The sequence below is a fragment of the Littorina saxatilis genome, linkage group LG2 (genome assembly GCF_037325665.1).
Source record: "Littorina saxatilis isolate snail1 linkage group LG2, US_GU_Lsax_2.0, whole genome shotgun sequence".
Classification (NCBI taxonomy): Eukaryota; Metazoa; Mollusca; class Gastropoda; order Littorinimorpha; family Littorinidae; genus Littorina; species Littorina saxatilis.
Window position 1 is genome coordinate 40,215,282 of NC_090246.1, and position 25,690 is coordinate 40,240,971.

The 25,690-nt window shown below is 41.9% G+C and overlaps 1 protein-coding gene across 1 annotated transcript in view; it reads right to left on the bottom strand.

The window, feature by feature from the left end:
• The window catches only part of LOC138958988 (chitinase-3-like protein 1), a 33,329-nt gene extending 17,058 nt beyond the window's left edge, over positions 1 to 16,271 (bottom strand). Inside the window, exons 1-3 of the mRNA XM_070330336.1 lie at positions 16,105 to 16,271; positions 5,206 to 5,401; positions 2,958 to 3,018 (exon numbers count right to left, since the gene is read on the bottom strand). Of these exons, the coding sequence (XP_070186437.1) occupies positions 2,958 to 3,018; positions 5,206 to 5,208 (64 nt within the window). The 5' untranslated portion in view covers positions 5,209 to 5,401; positions 16,105 to 16,271. The remainder of the gene's footprint in view (positions 1 to 2,957; positions 3,019 to 5,205; positions 5,402 to 16,104) is intronic.
• Between the last annotated feature and the right edge of the window lie 9,419 nt (positions 16,272 to 25,690).

Here is a 25,690-nt window from a genome sequence, read left to right on the forward strand (position 1 = left end):
GACAAACAACACACTATAATTCTGAGGATAGCGCGAAACTACACGCTTCTCTGGAAACTAAACAACGGAGCGTCCCTACATTCCACACGGTGACAGTACACGGTGTGACCTTTTTGTCCTTGAAGTTTATAACTGTCGTCTGTCAGTGTTTTGCTTCGTGTTTGTGGGCCCGGGGTAATGAACATATTAACCAGGAAAAGTAAAAAGCTGACAGTTAGTTGTTAACAGCTTACTGTGCAGGTGAGATAAGCTAAATAATGTCAATCATGAACAGCGGCAATGTCTGGGATAAGCCAGGGGAATATTTTGTAACTGTTTTAAAACGACCGGAGTTGCGAGAAAAGAGTGAATAACAACCCCGGATGTAGAAAGTCAGAGTGAGAGCGTCAATTTTCGATCGTCGATGTAGAATGCCGATTATGATTTTGGGTTGTTTGACCCATTTTTGAGTCGGACTTTTAAATATGTTGGATGGAAAAGTGATCGGTAAATAAAGAAATAGCAGCTTTTTTGTGTGTGCTGGTTACAAAAATCGAAAACAATGGCTGTTTGTTCAAATCTGCTTTGGTCATAACAATGTGCATAAACACACACTTGATTAGAAGTCAGATAAACAGAAAAATGTCTTTGTTGACCATCCCAGTCCCGACAACTTTATATTATTATTGAAAATGTATGGTCTTATCTTCAAACTCGCCTACAGCGCAGTTCTAGCACCAATTAGTGAAAAGTAAATCCAGAGGTAGCAGTCAGTCGTCACTTGGTAGTATTGCAAATCTACTTCTTACAAATATTGTATGCATTGCTTTCTTGCAAATCATAGGTAATGATATGGAGAAAATAACACACAACTAAATACCAACAGTTTAAAGTCCCGAGGCAAGTAAACTAAACACAATTATCGATTTTTTTAAAAAATGGGGGGGGGGGGGGGGGGAGGCGATCCAAATGTACTGCTTTAATTGTACGTCTTCTGAAATGCCACACTTATGACAAAACCATCCTGTGTAAGTCACACCATTTTCATTCGGTACACGTAAACGTGTATACACATTATTTGTGTTATTTAATCACATCCAGCAAACCGCTAAAAAAAAGAAGAGCATGGTACAGTTGTTTCTTTCGGTATTAATCATGTAATCATGCAGAAAATATGACCTCAAAGACACGCATACTTCTGAAGAAGTGGACGAGAGGACGAAGGACGTTACACAGACACCACCAAGAAACAATAAGGCCTACGTCCCTTGCTCAGGGACTTGCAAAAAAGGATTGGTTGACAACAAATCGCTCAACTGTGAAAATTAACTTGACGCCCTGAGGTACAATGTTTTGGTGCAATTAATTTTGCACGACAAGAAGGCTGGTTGTAACTTTGCAAAATGCGTCAGGAACATAAAACAAGAAGGTGTGGTTTCAAAACACACATAGCGACTTTTTTCTGATCCTCTTTTTACATTTAGTCAAGTTTTGACTAAATGTTTTAACGTAGAGGGTGAATCGAGACGATGGTCGTGGTGTGTGTGTGTGTGTAGAGCGATTCAGAGAAAACTGCTGGACCAATCTTCGAGAAACTTTACATGAGAGTTAATTTGTTCGATAAATGCTTTTGATGATGTCATATCCGGCTTTTTGTAAAAGGTGAGGCGGCACTGTCACACCCTCATTTTTCAATGAAATTGATTGAAACTTTGGCCAAGTAATCTTCGACAAAGGCCGGACTTTGGTATTGCATTTCAGCATGAAGGCTTAGAAATTAATTAATGAGTTTGGTCATTAAAAATCTAAAAATTGTAATTAAAAGTGATTTTTTATAAAACGATCCAAAATTACTTTTATTTTATTCTTTATCATGTTCTGATTCCGAAAACATATAGATATGTTATATTCGGATTAAAAACAAGCTCTGAAAATTAAAAATATAAAAATTATGATTAAAATTAAATTTCCGAAATCGATTTAAAAACAATTTCATCTGATTTCTTGTTGTTTCCTGATTCCAAAAACATATAGATATAATATATTTGAATTAAAAACAAGCTCAGAAAGTTAAAAAGAACAGAGATACAGAAAGGCGTGCCATCCTGCTCAGCGTAACCACTACACGAGCGGTGGACTGACAATGCTACGAGTATACGGTCTTGGTGAAAAAAATGCAGTACGTTCAGTGTCATTCTGTGAGTACGACAGTTTGACTAAATGTTGTATTTTCGCTTTACGCGACTTGTTTTCTCTTAAGTTATGTTTTCACAGCTGTCTTCATCATGCAGATGCATGTTGGACAAAACATTACTTACGACAGAGACTATTTCATCTTTTTAACTGCACAGCAAATCTATCGTGTGTTTTTTTTCGTAATTTGTTGCTTTTGTTTTCGTTGTTTGTAATCATAATGTTAGTTATGAATAATGAAGACTTGTGAATCTCCCCTTCTCATATAGCTAACAACGATTTGTTGTTTGTTTGTTTGGTGGGTGGTTTTTTTCGTGTGATTGTTTGTTTGTTTGTTTGTTCGCGTTGGGAATTGTTGTATGTGTATGTGTGTGTGTGTGTGGGGGGGGGGCGATTTGTTTGTTTGTTTATGCCTGCTTGATTACGTCTTCTTTTTTGTCTTTGTTCATTTGTCAGCTGGGTTTTTTACCTGGCTTTCTGAGTTTCAGCTCAACTGTCTGTCTAGTTAATTGTCTATCACAACTCTCGACGTATTGTTTGTATTTATCTCTGTCTGTCTGCCTGTCTGTCTGTATTTCCGTCCATCCATACGTACGTATATCCGTACTGTCTGTCTGTCTGTCTCTTTATTTCTGTCTCTTTGTCTGTCTCTCTGTCTCTGTCTCTGTCTGTCTCTCTCTCTCTCCCTCTCTCTGTCCCCCCTCCCCCCCCCTCTCTCTCTCTCCCTCTCTTTCTCTCTCCCTCTCTCTCTCTCTCTTTCTCAACAGATAATCCACTGAACTTGCCTGTAAACACAAGACTTGTTAGCCAAATCGCCAGCACAGTACTCGAGCATCCTTGAATTCCCTGTGAATAAAAAAACGCAAGACCATTAATCACTGTTATGTAATGATCAGTTCTGTTAATATCAACAGACACATATACATACACGCGCACGCAAGCACGCACGCACGCACGTGCACGTACGCCTTTTCTACCAAACAACCCACCGCGTACCGTACAACACCTACAAAGTATTTTCAGATCACTTTCAACTCTTTCATGTAACGTAAAGGTAACGCCTTTCCCGTGTGAACGATGCGGGTTACCATTTCAGATCTCTTCAGGCCTTTACATGAGATGAGACCATTCTTTCACTTTGACACAAATAAAACAAGTCGCGTAAGGCGAAATTACTACATTTAGTCAAGCTGTGGAACTCACAGAATGAAACTGAACGTAGTCCGCCGCTAGTGCAAAAGGCAATGAAAGTGACGAGCCTGTTTGGCGCGGTAGCGGTTGCGCTGTGCTTCATAGCACGCTTTACTGTACCTCTCTTCGTTTTAACTTTCTGAGCGTGTTTTTAATCCAAACATATCATATCTATATGTTTTTGGAATCAGGAACCAACAAGGAATAAGATGAAATAGTTTTTAAAACGATTTCGGAAATTTAATTTTAATCATAAGTTTTATATTTTTAATTTTCAGAGCTTGTTTTTAATCCGAATATAACATATGTATATGTTTTTGGAATCAGAACATGATGAAGAATAAAATACTAGTAATTTTGGATCGTTTTTAAAAAAAATAATTTTAATTACAATTTACAGATTTTTAATGACCAAAGTCATTAATTAATTTGTAAGCCTCCATGCTGAAATGCAATACCGAAGTCCGGCCTTTGTCGAAGATTGCTTGGCCAAAATTTCAATCAATTTGTTTGAAAATTGAGGGTGTGACAGTGCCGCCTCAACTTTTACAAAAAGCCGGATATGACGTCATAAAATACATTTATCGGAAAAATGAAAAAAACCATCTGGGGATATCAAACCCAGAAACTCTCATGTAAAATTTCATAAAGATCGGTCCAGTAGTTTACTCTGAATCGCTCTACACACACACACGCACAGACACACACACACGCACAGACACACACACACATACACCACGACCCTCGTCTCGATTCCCCCTGTATGTTAAAACATTTAGTCAAAACTTGACTAAATGTAAAAACCACAGATAGACTGCCAACGTTCCAAAACTCAGAATAAAAAACCTAGAATGGTATGTTAATGGAACGCTCCAATAACATTCCATTCTTGTTTTGTTTTTTAATTCACTTTGACACATGTTAAAAATCATCATTTGTTTAGCATTTTTTGTGTAATGAATTAATTTCGTACCTCAATCTAATGTCAATCAGTGAAGTTAATTCATCACAAAAATACTAACCCGCACAGACAGCTGCAAGGAAGTTGATTTTTGACATGTGTCCAAGCTGAGGGATGGTCTTATCCTACTCATAAGACCTCGCCGTATGTGAGATGGCAAGTCGAATCGTAACAACCGGACATGAACCTTAATTTAAGTTGGACTATTGAACTCAACAAGAAGTATCACACATCATGAAACCCAGAATTTTTCTAACTCTCTGGTAACTACTGCCTTCTGTCAAATTCAAAGCATAACTGTGACAAATCGAGAACGTACACTCAAGACAGTTGGGTGACAAATCGTGTTTATTTTTGATTCTTTGAATCATAGTAATTAGTGCAAACGATCCGCGAATGTGAGCGTGTGCTTGAGTACGGGCCCCGTCGCGATATAACCTTCGTGGTTGAAAATAACGTTAAACACCAAATAAAGAAAGAAAGAAAGAGTACGGGCCCAAATCTCATCTGTGTGCATATATCATGATATGGCATTTGAATTAAAGTTCTACTCTGTAAGTCTTAACTGAATGTAGGCCTGAGAAAACCAGGTATGGGAGGTTTTTTTCTCTCTGTCTGCCAGGCTCTCTATTTGGCTCTGTCTCTCTCTGTCTCTGTCTGTCTCTGACTGTGTCTGACTGTCTCTCTCTGTCTCTCTCTCATTCTCTGTCTCTCTCTCACTCATTCTCTGTCTCTCTCTCAACACACACACACACACACACAAACAAACACCACACAAGAACACACACACACACACACGTACACACACACACACACACACACACACTGACACACACACACACACACACACACACACACACGACAAAGTGCAGAGGACTTACCATAGCGAAATACGACCCACAGCAAACAACTTCACGAGACAGCCAAAGACAAATGGCCCAAGCAGGTTGACAACTGCAGTGACGTTCTACCACTCATCAACAAGGACACAGAACGGAAGACTAGTGTGTGTCAGTGTGAGTGTCCTGTGACTCCTTAACTACCTTGAACTTCCTCCGACTTTTATATACCCACACCCTGGAACATGCAGGAAGAAGAAAGCAAATTACATGTCTTGCTTAAAGATACAATCCTTCACGAACGCGTACCCGATTATGATCATGGACACACATAATTATGTCCAAGTTTTTACAAGAAAACAAAGCATCCTTAGACTTAGTCACATGTATCAAATGTCTACAGCCTGACCGTTTTCTGGGAATAATGGAATTTTAATTTATCCTTTTTTTTATTTTTGTCCAAAAAAATTTTTCTTCTTTAAAAAAAAAAATTCTTTAGGATATTTTATGGGTGTAAAATTTTTTAGTTCACCAACAAATTCCCACTCTGTAAGGGAAGCAGTCAGGCTTGTTGGTTTTGGGCATGTGTTTAACCCATTTAAGCCCACTGTCCCTTTTTAGGGACGCTGAATGAAATCCACTTTTGACATTAACATTGAGGTGATGCTTTATATTTCTTTTGTTAATTGAACTAAGTAGGCCCTAATCAAAATACACAACCAGTTAGTTTCAGTGCTTTCTTTTTCTGATGTATGTGGAGGCGGCATTAGCACATTTTTGGCTTTTTAGATATCTTTACGAAGAGAAAATGTCTGTTATACCATTATGCAAAAGTGGTTGTCTTGTTTGTATCAGAAATGTATTACTGCTGATTTTGTGAACGCTGAAACAAGCTTCCTTTTTGGGGGGACGGTAGGACCAGTTGCGGTTTTTTTCTTCTTTTTCTCCCATTAACGTCCGAGTGCTTCTACAAACTGAGAACCCTTCATTAAGTTTTCAATTCAAAGTTAGTTGTAGGCCATTCCAAAAATGAAAACACTTTTTCTTTGCACAAAACAAGGTAAACAGAACCAAGATATTACCTTGCATGAAATACAAATAAACCAGCCCAGAGTACTCCAGTATATGTATGTATAAAAAATTTTTTTAAAAACACCACGATGATCGTGACAGTACTTGTGTCACTGATTAGGGGATGTCAAACCAAGATAATATCATGTTTATTTGCAGCTATAGAGGACAGCTGAGACAGACCTTATACGAAATGAATGTGATCGGATCTGAATCACTACTTCATACTGCAGATCTGCAGATTTCCCCTGAGACCCAGGGGACTCAGCACTGCGCTCTAGGGTAGACTGGATGCACACACTACTGCCAGAGGTGTGCTTAGTACAACCAACCAGTTTTGTTGGTGTCCCGACCAGGGCTCCCCACGGACGCCCCTCCTAGTGCGTCCCGGGACCCCCACTTTTAAATTTTATAGGGTCCATGGATCCCCACTGCTGTATTTTAGAGGGTCCCAAGGGTCCAAAAGCCGAAAAGTACCAGTGTACTTATAAAACATTGTGGTCACGTATAGTGCACTGCAAAGTGTCGATTGCAGTCTGAAAATGGTATCTACGGTACGCACGATAAAGGAAATTCAGTGCGTCCTTGGACCGGCTCTTTTAAAATCTAGTGCGTCCAGGGACCCCCTCCATATATTTCTAGTACGTGTTTTCGGCTTCTAGTGCGTTTAGGACGCAGGGACGCGCTAAGGGGAGCCCTGGTCCCGACTTTGAATCATTTTCACCGCACTGAACATGCAGAAGTGATACGTTCTCCACAATTTAAAGAACGGACGATGAAGAAGCTAGGCTTAAAGGCACAGTAAGCCTCCCGTAAACCATCACAGATACGGTCAGGCCTTTACACACAGTACAAACACCCTTTCATTTAAACACTCACCGCTTGAGAACATCCTAGGTGCCCTCCGTAAAGAGCGAACAATTTTCAAAGAATTTATTTTTGCGTGGTTTATCTTACCCCTGAGCCATCGTGAACCCGTGTGATCCAGTTTCCCCTTTTCACAATGTAGTCGTCAGTTAGTTATTTGAATGCGACTCGATGTGAGCTTATTTACAATAGCACGTTTTTATGCACGAAACAAACGGCTGTGGTTCACAAGAACTCTAGCGATGGCTTTTGACTGTTGAGAGGAACGGCGATATGCACTGATAAACCGTCGTCTGCTACGACCCTTGCGTGACCCTGCTTCCGGGCTTTTCTTTTTTCAAACTTTCACAACTTCGAATTGTACTGATCTTGTCTTGATGAAAAAAAGAATTCTTTTATGATTAAAGAATGTTTGTGTAACAAGCTGTCAATGTATTATTTAGATTTTAAAAGTTAGGTCTAGCGCAAAAACGCACCACGGTCCAAAAACATTTTGATAATCATAGATTCACGGCTATCGCCAGTTTACATCGATAGAATGAGACCCGAAGGGAAGTAACTCATGTTTGACCTGAGTTCAGGATGGGTCCAAAAAGTGTTCGAGACAATCTGCAAAATTAATTCTTTAAATATTGCTCGCTCTTTACGTAGGGCACCTAGGATGTTCCCGTTTGGTGAGCGGCGTTCAAATGAAAGGGTGTTTGTACTGTGTGTAAAAGCCTGACAGTATCTGTGATGGTTTACGGGAGGCTTACTGTCCGGGCGTGATTTCCGGTATCATAACAGCCGTCCAGCACCACAAAACGAGGCGCCATTGTTGTTGTAGCCAAGTCCACGAAAATAAATTCTTTGAAAATTTCTCACGCTCGACAGAAAGCAGCCAGGATGCTCCCGTTCGGTGAGCGTTCAAATGGAAGTATGCTTGTACTGTATGTAGACGCTCGGGGAGCTCTGTGATGGTTTACGGGAGGCTTACTGTGCCTTTAATTGAATCGTTCTGCACTGCTTGTCGACATGTCACAGCACTCACTGACATTGATACATGTCTCTGCAGAAGTTAAGGACAGACCCAAACAGTAGGATTAACGTTGCCATTGTTGAAGGTATAATGGCGCCGCGATTTGTGTGGAAATAAAACGAGTGCAACAATTGGCAAGCAAATCAATATCATATTGAATCAAGAATAGTGCACAATGTCTGTGGCTCATTTTGTTAGAGCGTAAACAAGTACATTATTGAACAATTGTAGGCAGGCAACCTACTTTTGAAAATAAACAAATAAAGAAACATTAATTAACATATCAAATCACGTCAGTTATACCGAGAAAGCAACAACCAAGGGCGATACTGACGAACGAACGAACACAGGCACTCAGCTGTAATGTGAGATGGGTTGGCAGCAATTATGATGCAACAGTCATTCAAGCATAACGACTCCATTATCTATCGTTTTTTGTTCAGTCCCTGCCGACGGTTCAGTGTTAATCGGTAGCTAAGTGCACCAACACACACACACACACACACACACACACACACACACACACACACACACACACACACACACACTCACAGCCACACACACCCACACCCACACACGCACACGGACAACTCAAATTGGTCATACATGTCATTGGTAAGAGTGCTATTATGTACGTATAGATATTCCTACACACATACATTGCTTGTACAAAACATTAACAGTAAGACAAAATAAGAGATCACATTCTTCGTGTCGGTATGTCATTGAAATAGCTTGTGCAATTGCCATGAAAATAATAAGAATGAATATATAATGTATATAGATAAATGTTCGCCCCACATAGACTCATGTGCGATTCAACTGACGCTGCCTTCGCTTCATCTGCAACATCCACAGAGGCCACTGTATATAAAATAAACGTAACAAAAAAGTTATTGCACCTATCTTCGTACCCTAGCTAAAGCAATAATTCCCTTGTACCGTATTTTACGGACTATAAGGCGCAACTTTTTTTTCTCAATCTTGACCCCTGCGGCTTATTGAACGGAAGCGCCCTATGTGTTGTTAAAATAGAAATCCCTGGCCAAGTTTTATCTCAGACATCAAAGAGACCGCCTGAGTACCAGTCAAACAACTTGTGATAATGCATGCTTTAGCTACTAGGTTCTACCCTGGCCAAGTTTCCTCTCAAGACGTCAACCAGACCGCCACCGCAACACGGTGGCCTAGTGGTAAGGCGTCCGCCCAGTGAGCGGAAGGGCGGCCAGGTCATACCTAAGACTTTAAAATTGGCAATCTAGTGGCTGCTCCGCGCCGCCTGGCGTCTGGCATTATGGGGTTAGTGCTAGGACTGGTTGGTCCGGTGTCAGAATAACGTGACTGGGTGAGACATGAAGCCTGTGCTGCGACTTCTGTCTTGTGTGTGGCGCACGTTAAATGTCAAAGCAGCACCGCCCTGATATCACCCCTCGTGGTGGACTGGGCGTTAAGCAAACAAACAAACAAAAAAAACTAAAAAAACCCAGACCGCCCCATAAGTTAAACTCGGTCACTGACCCCGGTGCAGGAAGGGAAACCACCTCTCATAGCTAAAACTGGGTCATTGACCCCGGGGAAGAAGGTCAGTGTCTATAAACAAGGCCACCCAGCTATCACAATGGACCTGCCTTTGATCTCGCCGCACACACAGAGCACACATATTTTCACTCTGTATTCTTCCTTTGATGTGCAGCTTATAGACCGGAAGCGCCTAATGTGATTTTTTTCTCAATTTTACCTCAAAAGTGGGGGTTGCGCCCTATATAACGAAGCGCCTTATAGTCAATCAATCAATCAATCAATCAATATGAGGCTTATATCGCGCGTATTCCGAGGGTACAGTTCTAAGCGCAGGGATTTATTTTTTTTAATTTATTTTTTAATTTTTTATGCAATTTATTTATGCCGTGTGAGATGGAATTTTTTTTTACACAATACATCACGCATTCACATCGGCCAGCAGATCGCAGTCATTTCGGCGCATATCCTACTTTTCACGGCCTATTATTCCAAGTCACACGGGTATTTTGGTGGACATTTTTATCTATGCCTATACAATTTTGCCAGGAAAGACCCTTTTCCCGAAAGTACGGTCATAAATTCATTAAAACTGTCCATGCAATGAAAGGCTCTCCGGATACAGATTTCTTTTACAGGGGTCAAGTGACCCTTAAAATCAACCTGATAGAAACGTAAGGCACCAATTAAAAATCGAAAAAAAATCAGAATAGGCCCAACTTGGCACTTATGAAAATTGTCAAAAGGCACTGAAGCTTTGTACTGCGACTTGCTCAGTGACAGCTGTTGTCAAGAAAACAATTTAATGGGCGGATATTGTTATTTCAAGGGCATATGGCACGGAAATTAAGAATTGTTTCTTTGGAAAGCTTTTAAATGTTATTGTGAAGGTACTCGACCACAAACCTTAGGAAATGATGTCAAATGTTAATAAATCACATTGAAAATGATCACTTTATTGCAAGGAAGAGTGTGACGATGACAAATTACACCGCGCAATGATTCTATGGTGTTCAAAGTACCTAAAACTGCTGAGAACCCAAAACAAAGGACATTCTCTAGGTAATTAATTCCGCGTCTGGGAGTTGTTACATTTTTGTTTAAGGACTAGAGGACGAATCTGGATGAATACAATTTATCAACGTTGTTTGAGGGACCTGGCGCCCCAATATATAAGTCTAATTCATTGTTTCAGTATTTTTTATTCCGGTATTTTGCTTTACAATTCTAGTTATGAAATACTCTGCACAAAATGTTTTTGACAACACTTGTTTTATATACCTTATATACACTTGTTTTAAATACCTAACTTGATTGACACAACTGTGGCAGCCAATAATTTGAAATTGTGTAAATGTGTAAATGGTGATTGGAAATAAAACATAACAGCGAGCGTCTTTGCAAAGATTAAGTCATTGTGAAATCACGAAAAAAAAGGTGGAGCGAAAATGGGGTTTATGCAATGTAAAAGAACAGATTACATCATCTGTTTTCCTTCTTCCGATAATTTTTACTTTTATTTTACATTTTCTTTTTCACTTTTTGTCGTCGATATTTTGCTATTACAATGCTGGGAAATTTGTGTCGCTTCCTCCCAGTGAAAAGCTAGCAGCAACAAGCTGCGCACTGCCCAGGTGTGCGCGTGTAAGTGTAATCAGCCACTTTCCCTTCAGGCCCAATAACCGAGGCCTTTTACATGACACAGCGGTGAGGCCGGGATGGGACACAGATACAGTCACTGAATCATCATATAAAGTTCACCCGTGTCCGTTTCGGCCTGGAATCGAACCTGGGGCCCGATAATCACATATCCGGTACCCTATCAACAGTGCTACTAGAGTTTCAACAAGCACAAGACGTTGGATGGTTGAGGAGGGAGGGGCGGCATAGGGAAATAGATTGTGTTTGTTTGTTTTCCTTGTTCCTGTGTAACAATACCAGCCTTTGCACAAAGAACAGGAAGAGACTCTATTTATCTGAGTCTCTGTCTGTCTGTCTGTATGGATGTATGTATGAATGTATCATGTAGGTCGGTCTGTCTGACGGTCTGTCTGTCTGTCTGTCTGTCTGTCTGTCTGTCTGTCTGTACATATCTCTCTGTCTCTCTCTGTCTCCGTCTCTGTCTGTCTGTCTGTCTGTCTGTCTGTCTGTCTGTCTGTCTGTCTCTCTCTCTCTCTCTCTCTCTCTCTCTCTCTCTCTCTCTCTTCTCAAAATTATGTTGTTTATTTATTTATATCGTCAACACGAGTACAATTGTTAGTATTTAAGAAGTTAACAGCTTGTATAGCGTTTTCAAGAACATCCTTAAAGTCATGATAACAGAACAGAACTCAATTTCTATATATACAGATTGTCACCATGCAGAACACTATTTTCTCCTGATACCTTTGTGTCATATTTTTCGTCACGTTGCAATGCTGCGCGTTGATACATAACACCCACCCCCATCCCTCACACTGTTTTAATTATGTATCACTTACATAGATTTGCAAGATCTATTATGCATCTTGTATACTATTATAGATGTGTGTTGTGTGTGTGTGTGTGTGTGTGTGTGTGTGTGTGTGTGTGTGTGTGTGTGTGTGTGTGTGTGTGTTTGTGTGCGTCCGTGTGCGTTCGTCCAGCTATGTTTGTCCGTTTGTGCATCTCGGATATATTTGTGTCATGTGTGTGTGTGTGTGTGTGGTTAATTTGACCATGTTATACATTTTTTGTTATTCAACTTTATGGTGAATCAATCGCTATGCCTTTGTTATTTTTGTAATTGCTATATATGCTAATTATGTTCCTCATGCCCATGCCCCGAGAGGGCCCTCTGTGACGAACAGTAATAAAACCTCGACAGGGCTCCCCACGAACGCCCGTCCTAGAGGGTCCCAGGACCCCCAGTTTTAATGTTTAGAGGGTCCATGGACCCCCTTAGTAGAGTTTTAGAGGGTCCCAAGAGTCCCGGATCCCCAAACCCCCTATTTACATATAACGCATTGTGATCGCGAATAATGTGATATGAACTGGGTTTTTTGATTACCAGAATATTAGAGGAGGACACTTCAAGTCAAGATACCGAGTCAAATGCAACACACACGAACACTTTCTTCCCGCGTGAAACTGGGATATTTTGTGTTTGCACTTTGACTTAGCTGACGATTAAAGTCTGAAAAGAGTATACGGGACGCACGACAGAGGAAATTGAGTGCGTCCCGGGACCCGCTCTTTGTAGGTTTAGTGCGTCCCGGGACTCCCTCCATGAATTTCTAGTACGTGATTTCGGCTTCTAGTGCGTATAGGACGCAAGGACGCGCTCTATGGGGAGCCAGGGGCGGATCCGGGGGTTTCCGGAAACCCTCCCTAGCCTAAAAACAAAAAGGAAAAAAAATTTAAAAAAATAAAAACATTTGAAAATTAAAAAAATTGAAGGCTCAGATTACACCAAATTGCTCCATTTTCATTGATTTTTATCAAAATGTTCGGGGGGGGGGGGCATGCCCCCGGACCCCCCAGGAGCTGGCCTTAATTGTCTTCTAAATGACGGTTTTGAAAGGTAGTTGGGTAATTTGCTTGCTCCGGTTTGCACCAGATCGGTCAATTTTCCTCTTTTTTTTTAATTCAAATTTGTCTTCTTAAATGTACTTTTTTGAAGGTGTATTAGGGGCAGTTTCTTGGCTCAGATTGCACCAGATTGCTCCATTTTCGCGCCCTCAACTAAACGCTCCGCGTCGTCGAATTGTCCCTTAGAGAAATTTGGAACCCCCCCCCCCCCCCCTTCGTCTTCTTCACCCACTGTCATTCTCATTAACACTTGAAATGGAGGTTGAATTCTCGGGGCTGGGCTTTAAGGGGGAGGGGGGGGGGCGAGACACTCTTGTATATAATGTGTGTCTTAGTTTGTTCGTTCAGTATCTTGATGCAGTCGGATTGACGCTTACATCCCACCTCTCCAAACACACCCTTTTAGAATTTTAGGTCTTAAATTCAAGCTCAGAGTGCCGGGATAAAAAGTCTGGACTGCGAAGTGAGAAGGGTAGAATTTCAACAACAATAACAACAAGTCTCTACGTAAAACTCAGCCCCATAAATTAATTTGGAAAATGTTTTGTGTGTGTCAAGGCATGTCTCAAGAAACACTTGTCAAGGAAGTGCACGCATCTTAATTTCACCAGGCAGACATGCACTCTGTTTCATGACTTCCTTCTAAACTTAAAGTGCTGACAGGGGGAAAAAAAATCGTTGGGCGTTAACACAAACAACAAATATTTTGAATGACCGTGATTTACTAGCAGAATAATCGCCTGACCATTTTCTGAAAAAATCTTGTCTTTTCTCACGAAGCAATAAGAGCGTCTGCACTTGGCACTGTAATGAACGATGATTCAAGTTAAACGTGAATCGTCCCTTTAAGGTAAACAGTCGAAGCAGAGTTTTCAAAATACCACTTTTGTTTTGTTTGAATGTCAACGAAAGCATGGTTCAAGATCAAAAGATTACACTATGTAAGTCCTCTGTGGTATTGGAGAGACAAACCTTTGAAACGGATAACAATGTTGTTTTAACACATATAATGAGACTGTATGATGAAATATATTTTCAGATCAAAGGGTCTGATTTTAGTTTTGAATTAAACGTTCTAAAATTAATAATTCCTGGCTAAGTTTTGCCTTTGTTCAGTTAATAAAAGAACTTAGCATGACAGCTTTTCCGTGTGTATCGTTCCGTGTTTTGTAGTGACAGGGAAGGGGTCTTGGGCGGGAAGAGGGTAGGGGTGAGGGGACGATGGCTGGTGTTTGAGGAAACCCGTCTCTTGAAATCCAACACTTTTTCCGCGTAATTTGTTTTTTACCGTAACTTCCAAAAATATCGATGAGGCCAAGCACTCTTGTATGGGTTTTTAATAGTTGGTCGGGAGAGGGGGAAGGTTAATATGTGTGTTGGAGGCACACTCACACACACTAACACATCCTGGTAATACAGGTATCTCGTACCCCTTTTCGTACCCAAACTCAAGCATTCATTCCCGTGTCAATTCATTCAAACTTTCTATGCCATTAAAAGCCCTACACTTGTCTATTTGGCGCGGCGCTTTTCAGATCAAAGATATGACTTTTATGGCTGTCACTTAACCGCCGCCGAAATAAGGGAACCCCCAAAATCGACCTGTCAAAAACGTAAGGTTCCAATTAACAAAATCGATAACAACTCACTGCACAGTGATAGCTCTATATGCGCTTGACGAAGCAACCGCAGTAACACACACTCACACACACACACACATACCTAAAGTGTGGATGGTTACCTAAGAGGCGGCACTGGGTGTAGTGCCTTTCTAGTGCACTTGCACTACAACAGCACTGGGTGCAGTACTCGCTCCGGCATCGAAGAATTTTGCACTAAAAAATGCACAAAATTTGACCTATTTCGTCGCCTATAGAGGACGGAAAGAATGTCATTTTGAACATTGTTATGACATTCTTTCCGTCAAAAAAGTCAATTTAACGGTGTTAAATGAAGCGACCATCCACACAATTAGGTTCCCATCCAGAGTTTAGGTTGCCATCCACGTGTGGATGGTTGCCTTATGGTGATTTAGGCAACCAAACCTGTGGAAACGGGGGTACACACACACCCACACACACACACACACACACACACACACACACACACACACACACACACACACACACACACACACACACCCGAAACACACACAAACCCACACAACAGTAGTCACTACTCAGACAGATTAGCAAAAGCATCAGTAAACCAATAGAAACCAATATTGTATTCCTCGCCTCGTGTGTGTGTGTGTGTGTGTGTGTGTGTATGTGTGTGTGTGTGTGTGTGTGTGTGTGTGTGTGTGTGTATGTGTGTGTTTGTGTGTACGGTGTGTGTGTGTGCGTGTGTGTGTTTGTGTGTGTGTGTGTGTATGTGCGTGCGTGCGGGTGCATGCGTGTGTGTGTGTGTGTTTGTTTGTTTGTGTGTGTGTGTGTGTGTGTTTGTTTTTATGTACGTGTGCGTGTGTGTGTGTGTGTGTATGTGTGTGTGTGTGTACATGTGTGTGTGTGTGTGGGCGTGCGTGTGTGTGGGCGTGCGTGTGTGTGTGTGTGGTTGTCGTATGTGTGTGTGGTTGTGTGTGTGTGTGTGTGTGTGTGTGTGTGTGTGTGTATGCATTGGTGTTACGCTCAGACCAATCGCCATTTTCAATTTTCCTTGTTGAACAAAAAGGTACGATAAAACAGTGGCTTAAATAATATCTTGACTATGCCATTTCAACAGGTTTAATAGCACAGCCTTCATTTGTTAATCAATCACTGAGCAATAAAACTTCAATTACAAGACGATAATCAATATAAATGAGACACGGAAAATACACACACCTCGTATACATACAGTTAACTAATAAAAAAAAATCTGTACTCATATTAAATCCAACGATTAAAATATCTTATTGCAGCAGCAGGTTGGCAACTCACGTGTTTAGAGCGAAGATTTTCTAAAGGCGGTGCAATCCCTCTCGTTTCCAAGACACAGTAAACTGAACTTGACTGGATCGGCACTAAATGAGTGGGCTAGACTAATATTCGGGTACATGCCAATGTGAAATGCAAACACACACACGCAAAAACCTGTACCTGCTCTTTGAAAATAATATGCCGACAGAATCCATTATGAGTCAGTTACACATTGCGTATTACGACACTAGCTTCTTGTGGCTATACACGACATAGCCCTTTGTGCATGGTGAGGGGTTGTCATTGTTATTATACCCTTGGAGACGCACATGCACGCAAAAGACGTGGACCACTTAGTTATCTCAAGACGAGAAACTCAGGTGTGGTGTAAATACAAAGGTAGGCCTGTACAGTGCAAGATCATAGTTATGGTTTGAGGATAATGACACCCTCTTTTGAAAGTTTGAGTCACGGATGTAAAGAAATGTTTTGTGCCAGAGCCAACTCAGCTATACATGTGTGACAATGTGCACTTTTAGTGCCCTTACAGCCAAGTGCCCAAACACAGCTTATTTACATCTGAGCGGCGGCCATGTTTTGCATGTGTGACAATGTGCACTTTTAGTGCCCTTACAGCCAAGTGCCCAAACACAGCTTATTTACATCTGAGCGGCGGCCGTGTTTTATTCCGCCTAAAATCTATTTTTAGATTGATTGAGTTGCACGTACTGTCCCACTTCCGCGTGTGTTTGAGACAGATTGAACGCGTGTTGTTTCAGTACTGCAGTATTTAATTCAATTTCTCCAACGCACTCATTTGGGATTATTCCACTGAACCACTATGGTAAATGAATATCTGAAGTATTTTGTTACTGTTGAAAATGTGTAATTTTGATTCCCAGTTGCCGCAAGGAAAGACCAAACAATGACCTCACAAATGCAAAATTTTCTCGGCTTTGCCCCCCAGACCCCCCCAGCGGGGCTTTGCCCCTGCACCCCACCGGGGCATCAGCGGCCCCTGGACCCCTGCCATCAAAGTCGGACCCCCCCCCCCCCCCTCAAACGAACTGGGCGGTCCGGCCCTGGTTTGTGTGTGTGTATGTGTGTGTGTGTGATTGTGTGTGTGTGTGTGTGTGTGTGGATGAGTGAGTGCGAGCGTGCATGCTTGCGTGTAGGTGTGTATGTGTTTATTTCTGAATGATTTCGGTTGCGGGAGAGTGATTTTGAAGTTGCGACTCTCTGCTATAAGTACTTTTTCCGGGAATATTTCTACCCAGCTTACAAAACGGTGCACACGCCCTATTTATTTGTAATTAGTACCACAGTTAGTGTCTGTCCACTAGAGCTTCCACGCCTCGAGTGATCACGAGAAAAAGAAATTCGATTACTCCTGGTAAATACAACTGTTAAGAGGAACTCAGAGCAGAGACTCACAACTTACAAAAAAATACTCTCCTACTAAATCACACAGACAGAGACACACTGAGTGACTAAAGATGTAGTTTTCTTTGTAATAGTTAGCATTTATGAAATTCTAAGGTAGCAAACTTTTGACCACAAACTAGAACACTAATACCATATTATTTTGTTGACGCAAGATTGACACCCACCTCCTCTCTCTACAAAACACACACACGTACACACACCACACACACACACACACACACACACACTTTTCCACTACATAGTAAGTTTTATTTGGAAGCCAAATTGTCTAACCATTACCAACATGTAATAGCTGATACTCAGTGTGGCTAATCACAAAGCAGTAAAACTAAAGAAACTAAACATCCCCTTTGTCACCGTCTGTATAATTATATTGCGTGTATAATCATATGCTAGGACTGACGTTCAACGGAAATCTGCATCCGTATTGCCAATAGTTGCGACAATCCTTGTACCACGCACGAACACTGAGATGCCGGATATTGTTTGTTTCTTTGATCATGCATTAAAGGCCAAGTCCCGTGAAAAAGTGTCGCTCATCATCTGAGATCAGAACAGGATTTTATTTGCGTGGAATAAAGCAATATCTCAACTTGAATAAATACAAAGCATAACTGTTTCATGCACAGAATGGAATGTGTTTATGCTAGTGTTCGTAAATATGTGTGTGTGTGTGTGTGTGTGTGTGTGTGTGTGTGTGTATGTGTGTGTGATGGTTGGTCCGGTGTCAGAATAATGTGACTGGGTGAGACATGAAGCCTGTGCTGCGACTTCTGTCTTGTGTGTGGCGCAAGTTAAATGTCAAAGCAGCACCGCCCTGATATGGCCCTTCGTGGTCGGCTGGGCGTTAAGCAAACAAACAAACAAACAAACACGTCCAGTCTGGCATCGACAAATCTCTTTTTGTTGATGACTTTCAAATTTCTGCCAAGGGAAGAACACTAGCTGGGGTTGAACGGCAGCTTCAGCTGTGTATTTCCAAAATTCAAAAATGGGTTCAAGAGTACGGGTTCACATTTTCCCTGGCTAAAACAGAATGTATTCATTTCCACAGGAAAAAACATCAAGTTCTTCAGCCTTCTCTTTCCGTCGCGATATAACCTTCGTGATTGAAAACGACGTTAAACACCAAATAAACAAACAAGCCTTCTCTTTTTATAAACAACCATAAGATTAAAGTTTCTAAACAAGTCAAATTTCTTGGCCTGATTTTTGACAGCAACCTTTCTTTTTTGCCCCACATCAAATATTTAAGAACCAAATGTCAAAAGGGTCTCAACGTTCTCAAAGTTATAAGTCACACGGATTGGGGGGCTGACAGAGCAACATTGTTACGTCTGTGTCGGTCCGTCCACAGCTAGACTACGGTTGTATTGTTTATGGTTCTGCAAAGAGAAATGTCCTCAAGGCCTTAGATCCCATCCACCATCAGGGTCTGCGAATTTGTTTGGGTGCTTTTCGCACAACACCAGTGGATAGTTTGTATGCCGAGTCGCGAGAACCTCCTCTGGAGATCCGCAGACTTCGGCTTTCCATGAACTATTACCTTAAGCTAAAGGCAAACCCCGAAAACCCTGCTCATGAATGTGTTATTAATCCCATTCTGAAGGACAAATTTTTAGCCAAACCTACTGAAATACCAACTTTCGGCATACGTATGCTTTCTGAATGTGAAAGGGCCGTTATAGATATTGATTCTGTTTGTGACGATCCTTTGACAACAAACACTCCACCCTGGCAGTTAGAAAACTCAACCGTAAATTTTTCCCCAACTTCTTTCAAGAAGAATGAAACCTCGGACTCTGTCTTTAGGCAGCTGTTTCTTGAGCAGTGCTGAAAGTACACACAGAGTATGAATTTATTTTTACTGACGGCTCTCTCAAAGACGATTAAGCTGCTGCGGCAGCAGTTTCTAACAAGAAATTACATCAACCACTTCAACTCCGGCTCCCTAATGGTTCGTCGGTGTATTCGGCGGAACTTAGGGCCATCATCTTGGCATTAAAATTAATTTATCAATCCAGACATCAGTCTTTTTTGATTGTATCTGATTCGCTTTCAGCTCTTGAAGCGATATCCACCAGAAAGTTTACTCATCCTTTTTTAGTCGACATTCACGACCTTCACACTAAACTTATTTCTGAAGGCAAGATTATCAATTTTATGTGGGCGCCCAGTCATATGGGCATACACGGCAACGAGGTTGCTGACAAGGCAGCAAAGGATGCTCTAGAGATGGCGGTTCCTCGTCTCCCTGAGCAGTCTGTTCCTTTTACTGACTTACGTCGGAAGACCCTTTGTTACAGCTTAAAACTCTGGCAAGACCGTTGGTCTACCTGCACGGAAAACAAATTGTATAAAACTCTTCCTGACCTGTTAAAGCCACTTCCTTTAGTGGCTTCAAATAGAAAAGAAGAAAGTGTTTTGGCCAGGTTACATACTGGTCACACTTATCTCACACATATTCATCTGCTTAAAAGAGAAGAGGCACCATGGTGCCACTTTTTACAGAGGTCAGCTCTAATAACTCATGGTGCTACGCATGTGATACTGGTTTTACTGTGAGTCATTTTATCACCGAGTGTGCTGATCTGTATGATCAACGAGAAAAGTATTTTGGCACCTCGAGCTTGAAAAGTATTTTTACAGAGGTCAGCTCTACAGCTCTTTTTGGGTTTTTAAAGGAGTCTGGTCTTTATTTTAAGATTTGAATTTTAAAACTACCTAATTTATTTGACATAATAGGGTCTTGCTTTGACTTTTTTGTTGCCTTCGGGTGACTTTACGGATTTTATGTATTAGAATTGTTTTAATCTAAAAATGTGCTATGATTAACTTGTGGGGTCCTGATTTGGCCTGTTATGGTCCGCTGGACCCGAAAAGCAACAGCTAACTAACTAACAGCCTGGATAACGTCATCCTCCAGCAGGTCCAACACAATCCTTACCTTGGAGTACTACTCTCCGACGACCTAAATTGGTCTTCCCACATCTCCAACATCTGCCGCAAAGCTGGATCAACTGTGGGCTTCCTACGCCGGAATCTCCGGAACTGCCCACAGGAGTGCAGGCGCCTGGCGTACATAACACTCGTCCGATCCACGCTGGAGTATGGAGCTACCGTGTGGGACCCTTACCTCCGGCGGGACATCGAGAGGCTGGAGAGAGTTCAGCGCCAAGCAGCCCGCTTTATCACGCGAGACTACAAGTCGAGAAGCCGGGGCTGCGACAGCGGCATGCTGAAGAACCTGAACCTCCCCCCACTGGAAGAACGCCGCAGGCAGTTACACCTCAAGTTCCTCAACAGGATCTCTGAGAGCCTGATCCCCGCACTCCCTCCAGACAAGTTTCTCACCCCCGCCGTTAGCGGACGACGGAGAGTCATCCCCACAAGGTTCCAGGGGTATGAAAGCAGCAATATCATCGAGCGGCAAGCTGTCAACAACACACGAGGCTTCCGCATCCCCACCTGCAAGACAGACCAGTACAAGAACTCCTTCTTCGTACGGACAGTCGCAGAGTGGAATCAGCTGAGTGATATGATGCAGACCTTCCAGCCCGACCAGCCCAGCCAGCCAGCGCAGCATTTTCAGCGCTGAGACTGCCGTCATCAGGGCTGCCCCAACACTGATCACCTACAGAGCTCAGTAGTTTTATTATTTTAACAAGTCACTAAGAGTGGAAAAGACATTGAAGCGACAGGCCTGTATATATGACTTGTCCCACCAAAGTCAGGACTTTTATTGTATTTTAAATTATTATTATGCGCTCTCCCGCATCCGTTGCGAAGATGACCAACAGTGGTTTCTGCAACGTAAAAGATCCAGATCCAGATCCAGAAACGGCGTGTATGACCTTGAGAGCTTCAGTCAACGCTTGAATTTTGCTGTGGTAACATTCGGTTTGCTCTCTCAGAGATGAGCATACTTGTTAAGGGATCGAGCAGAAACAATAAACCCCTGGGCAGAGAGTCGAACTCAAGACCTTCAAATGTCGGGGCCGATGCCTTAACCGCTAAGCCACTCTACCAGTGTTGACAAAGAGAAAAAAATTAATCATGTTATATCATTCTACGCTTGAATTACCATTCATGCGTTGCAAAAACGTAAAAATTGCCATTCAAATTTGCCTTTATTTGCAAACATGTTTCACGGAATCGCAGTACATGTTTACACCGTCATGCTACACGACATTCGCGCCATGCAAATAACTGCGATATCTCTATTTACAACATGCAAGAAAAATGACAAGAACAGTAATTGAATCTCTCCAAAGCTCTGTGCACTTGAAAACAGATATCAAAGAAAAAGTTATACATGTATTCACTTCTGAACAGTGGGCGGATAGAGATATAAATCTTGTATATTGCTCTTGGCTCCGTTCTGCTTCAAAGGTGTTCGTTACTGTTTGAAATTCGTACGTTATTTGTTTTGTTTCTGTTTTTTTGTGTGTGTGTGCTCCGTATACAAAAAGGCATGTAGCACAAACAAGAACAAAGTTAGCTTTGATGTCTTTCATTTTTCATAAACTAGGATTAAAAAGACATCATTTAAACACAAAAAGTGTATGTCTACCGGGGGATGTACACGAACAAAATACTTGAAATGCGATAGCTCTCATTGGACAACGGGCTAATGGGGGTGAGGAAGTCTTGAGTCTTAATTTGATATATCCGAGAAGTAAAAGAGGCCCAGGAGTCTTCAGTCTTGACATTCTTAAAATAACGTGGATCAAAAAGTCTTCTGCTTTGATGCTAGTGACGTAACAATGGTCTGAACGTTTTTAGATAGATTTTCGTGAATGTATAGGGGTCAGGAAGTATTCAGCCTTGAAGTTAGTGAAATAATGGGGTCAGAAAGTCTTCGGCCTTGATGTTCGTGAAGCTATGGGGTCAGGATGTTTTTAGTCTTGATGTTCGTAAAGTAATGGGGTCAGAAAGTCTTCGGTCCTGATGTTCGTGAAGTAATGCGTTCAGGAGATCTTCAGTCTCGACCCTTGTAAATGAATGGGGTCAGTACGTCTTCAGCCTTGATTTTCGTGAAGTAATGGAGTCAGAAAGTCTTCAGCCTTGATGTGCTTGAAGTAATGGGGTCAGTAAGTCTTCAGCCTTGATTTTCGTTAAGTAATGGGGTCAGGAAGTCTTCAGCTTTGATTTTCGTTAAGTAATGGGGTCAGTAAGTCTTCAGCCTTGATTTTCGTTAAGTAATGGAGTCAGAAATTCTTCAGCCTTGATGTGCTTGAAGTAATGGGGTCAGTAAGTCTTCAGCCTTGATTTTCGTTAAGTAATGGAGTCAGAAATTCTTCAGCCTTGATTTTCGTTAAGTAATGGGGTCAGGAAGTCTTCAGCTTTGATTTTCGTTAAGTAATGGGGCCAGGAAGTTTTCAGCCTTGATGTTCGTGAAGTAATGGGGTCAGGAAGTCTTCAGCCTTGATTACAGTCTGAAAATCGATACCAGCTGTACGTATGCTAAAGTAAATTTGATGCGTCCCGGGAACCGCTCTTTTCAGGTTAGATGCACCGCGGGACACCCTTCAAAAATGTCCAGTACGGTTTTTTTCGGCTTCTCGTACGTATAGGACGCCGGGACGTAGAGGTTAGGTAGCCTAGCTTCAAAATGGACAATCTGTTCAGGCAACGCACCCCTGTTTGACTATTGGAGCTTGGTTTGTTCTTAGGCAAACAAAGCAGATAGGATGTACCTTCATTGAAAGTTTGTGTTGCTACAGCGAAGAAAAAAAGAGGGAACAAATCAAGGATAAGTTTACACCGTTTGGCTTTTTATGATAATATAGCTTCAATTGCCTCATCAGAATACTGATACCGGCACGGTTGGCCTAGTGGTAAGGCGTCCGCCCGTGATCGGGAGGTCGTGGGTTCGAACCCCGGCCGGGTCATACATAAGACTTTAAAATTGGCAATCTAGTGGATGCTCCGCCTGGCGTCTGGCATTATGGGGTTAGTGCTAGGACTGTGTCAGAATAATGTGACTGGGTGAGACATGAAGCCTGTGCTGCGACTTCTGTCTTGTGTGTGGCGCACGTTAAATGTCAAAGCAGCACCGCCCTGATATGGCCCTTCGTGGTCGGCTGGGCGTTAAGCAAACAAACAAACAAATCAGAATACTGACAAATACCTCCCAAAAACAACAGATGCTTGACTGGAATACACTAGGATTTGACAGTTTTGTGTTTGTAACAGTAAAATATTCCTGAAGGGAAGTGACGGTCCCATGCCGTCTCGGTGCCTTCATACACACGTATCTATTGAGGGGCGAAACTTCTTCTAGTTATGTTGACTGTGATGAGCCGTGGACTTTGAGAATATTTTCACCAAGTGTGTTGACTTTAGTAAGACGGAGCTATATGACCCTTGAATGACCAATCTCGGTGTTTAGGGCATCGGATGGCATATTCGCACGAGCCATGATCATATAATTATTGTAACGGTCGTGATTGACACATTGTGTTGCTTGGCCTAAGTTATTTACAAAAACTACATAAAAAAGAAGAAAAAATACAAAAATCAAGAATCAGTTTACCAATTTGGCTATTAACAACCAACCTCATAATCCCCTGGATTGCAAGCAATCTGGTTTCTGGAGAGAAAAAAAAAGCGAATGATTGACTGGAACAGACACAAAATGTTAACTTTGTGTCCAGGAAATCAAACGGCGGAAGAAAAGTTACTGCCCTCTGTCGGCTCAACATTGGGCATGGCATGCACAGCTACATCACGAACACGTACATGTAGAAGTGTGAAGATTCCCCACTTTGGATTCGTTACGATGAACTTGGAAGGGGGCAACATGTTTTTTGCCAAGTTATTTATCTTTGTTCTCTGCATGGGGATAGCTGTCGCCCGCAAGAATGAAGCAGTGGTTTGCGGACTTATCAGGATGTGGTAGAGTTTCTCGGGTACATGACATAAGCTCGAACGACAAAAGCTCGAACGACAAAATCTCGAACGACAAATGCTCGAATGGACAAATGCTCGACGCGACAAAAGCTCGACGCGACATATATGCTCGAACGACAAATGCTCGAATGGACAAATGCTCGACGCGACAAAAGCTCGACGCGACATAAGCTCGAACAACAGAAGCTTGACCGGACAAATGCTCGACGCGACAAAAGATCGAACGTGTCTGTGCGTGTCCTTCTCAGTGTTATTTAGCCTGTCTGTTTATTTTGTGCTATTTTAAAATCTGTCTGCAAGAGAGAGAGAGAGAGTCGAGAGAGAGAGAGAGAGAGAGAGAGAGAGAGAGAGAGAGAGAGAGAGAGAGAGAGAGAGAGAGAGAGAGAGAGAGAGAGAGTAGAAGAGAGAATAGAAGAAAAAAAAGAACGAAGAGAAAAAAGAAGGGGGAAGATCGTGTCGGGGTTTAGATTTGTCAATGTTATTATTTTGATTTGGCGCGGGATTGACTGTTTATCAGGAAAGGTTCAGATAAGCGGCACGGTCAGATGGACGACTGTTTGTTTGCTTGCTGTGAGTTTGTTTGTTTGCTTAAAGGAAAAGTCCAAGGTTTTTAAATATCCCCCAAAACTTGAAAATCGAATGTCAAATGTTACAAACATCTCCGGAAAAATATTTTAAAATTTGAAAAAAAATTGTTGTTGTTGTAGTTGAAGATTTAGTGTTGCAGGGCTAACCAAGACTAGTCGCCTGGGGTCAAGTAGTGGTCACGTGGTTTTCGGTGCACTGTGACGTCGGTGCACTGTGACGTCACAAGTTATTGTGTTGATTCTACCACTAGTACCAGCTTGATTTTCACACAGAAAAGTCACCACTGTATGCCCGAAAAGAATGCCTCGGTGGAGAGCAGCCGCAAACTGCAACAACTCGTCAATGTCCCCAGGCATTTCATAGCACACTTTTCCTCATAAAACTCTGAGTCTCTTGTGGAAATGGAAGAGATGTGTGCAGCACAAGCGTGCAGATTTCAAAGTGTCGGGCACTCTCTGGACACAGATTTCGCCATTTTTCTGCAGCACAAAAGTTGGCGTTTCATCCCTGAAACAAATGTTTTGACCACTGGCAGTGTCTTACGCGAGTCTGGTACAGTCGACGAGCCATCGAAACTCCGAGGCGACATACGAACAGCGGATTATCTCACAAGAAGGAATGCGTTGAAGGTCAGAGTACATGCTTTTATTTTCATGCA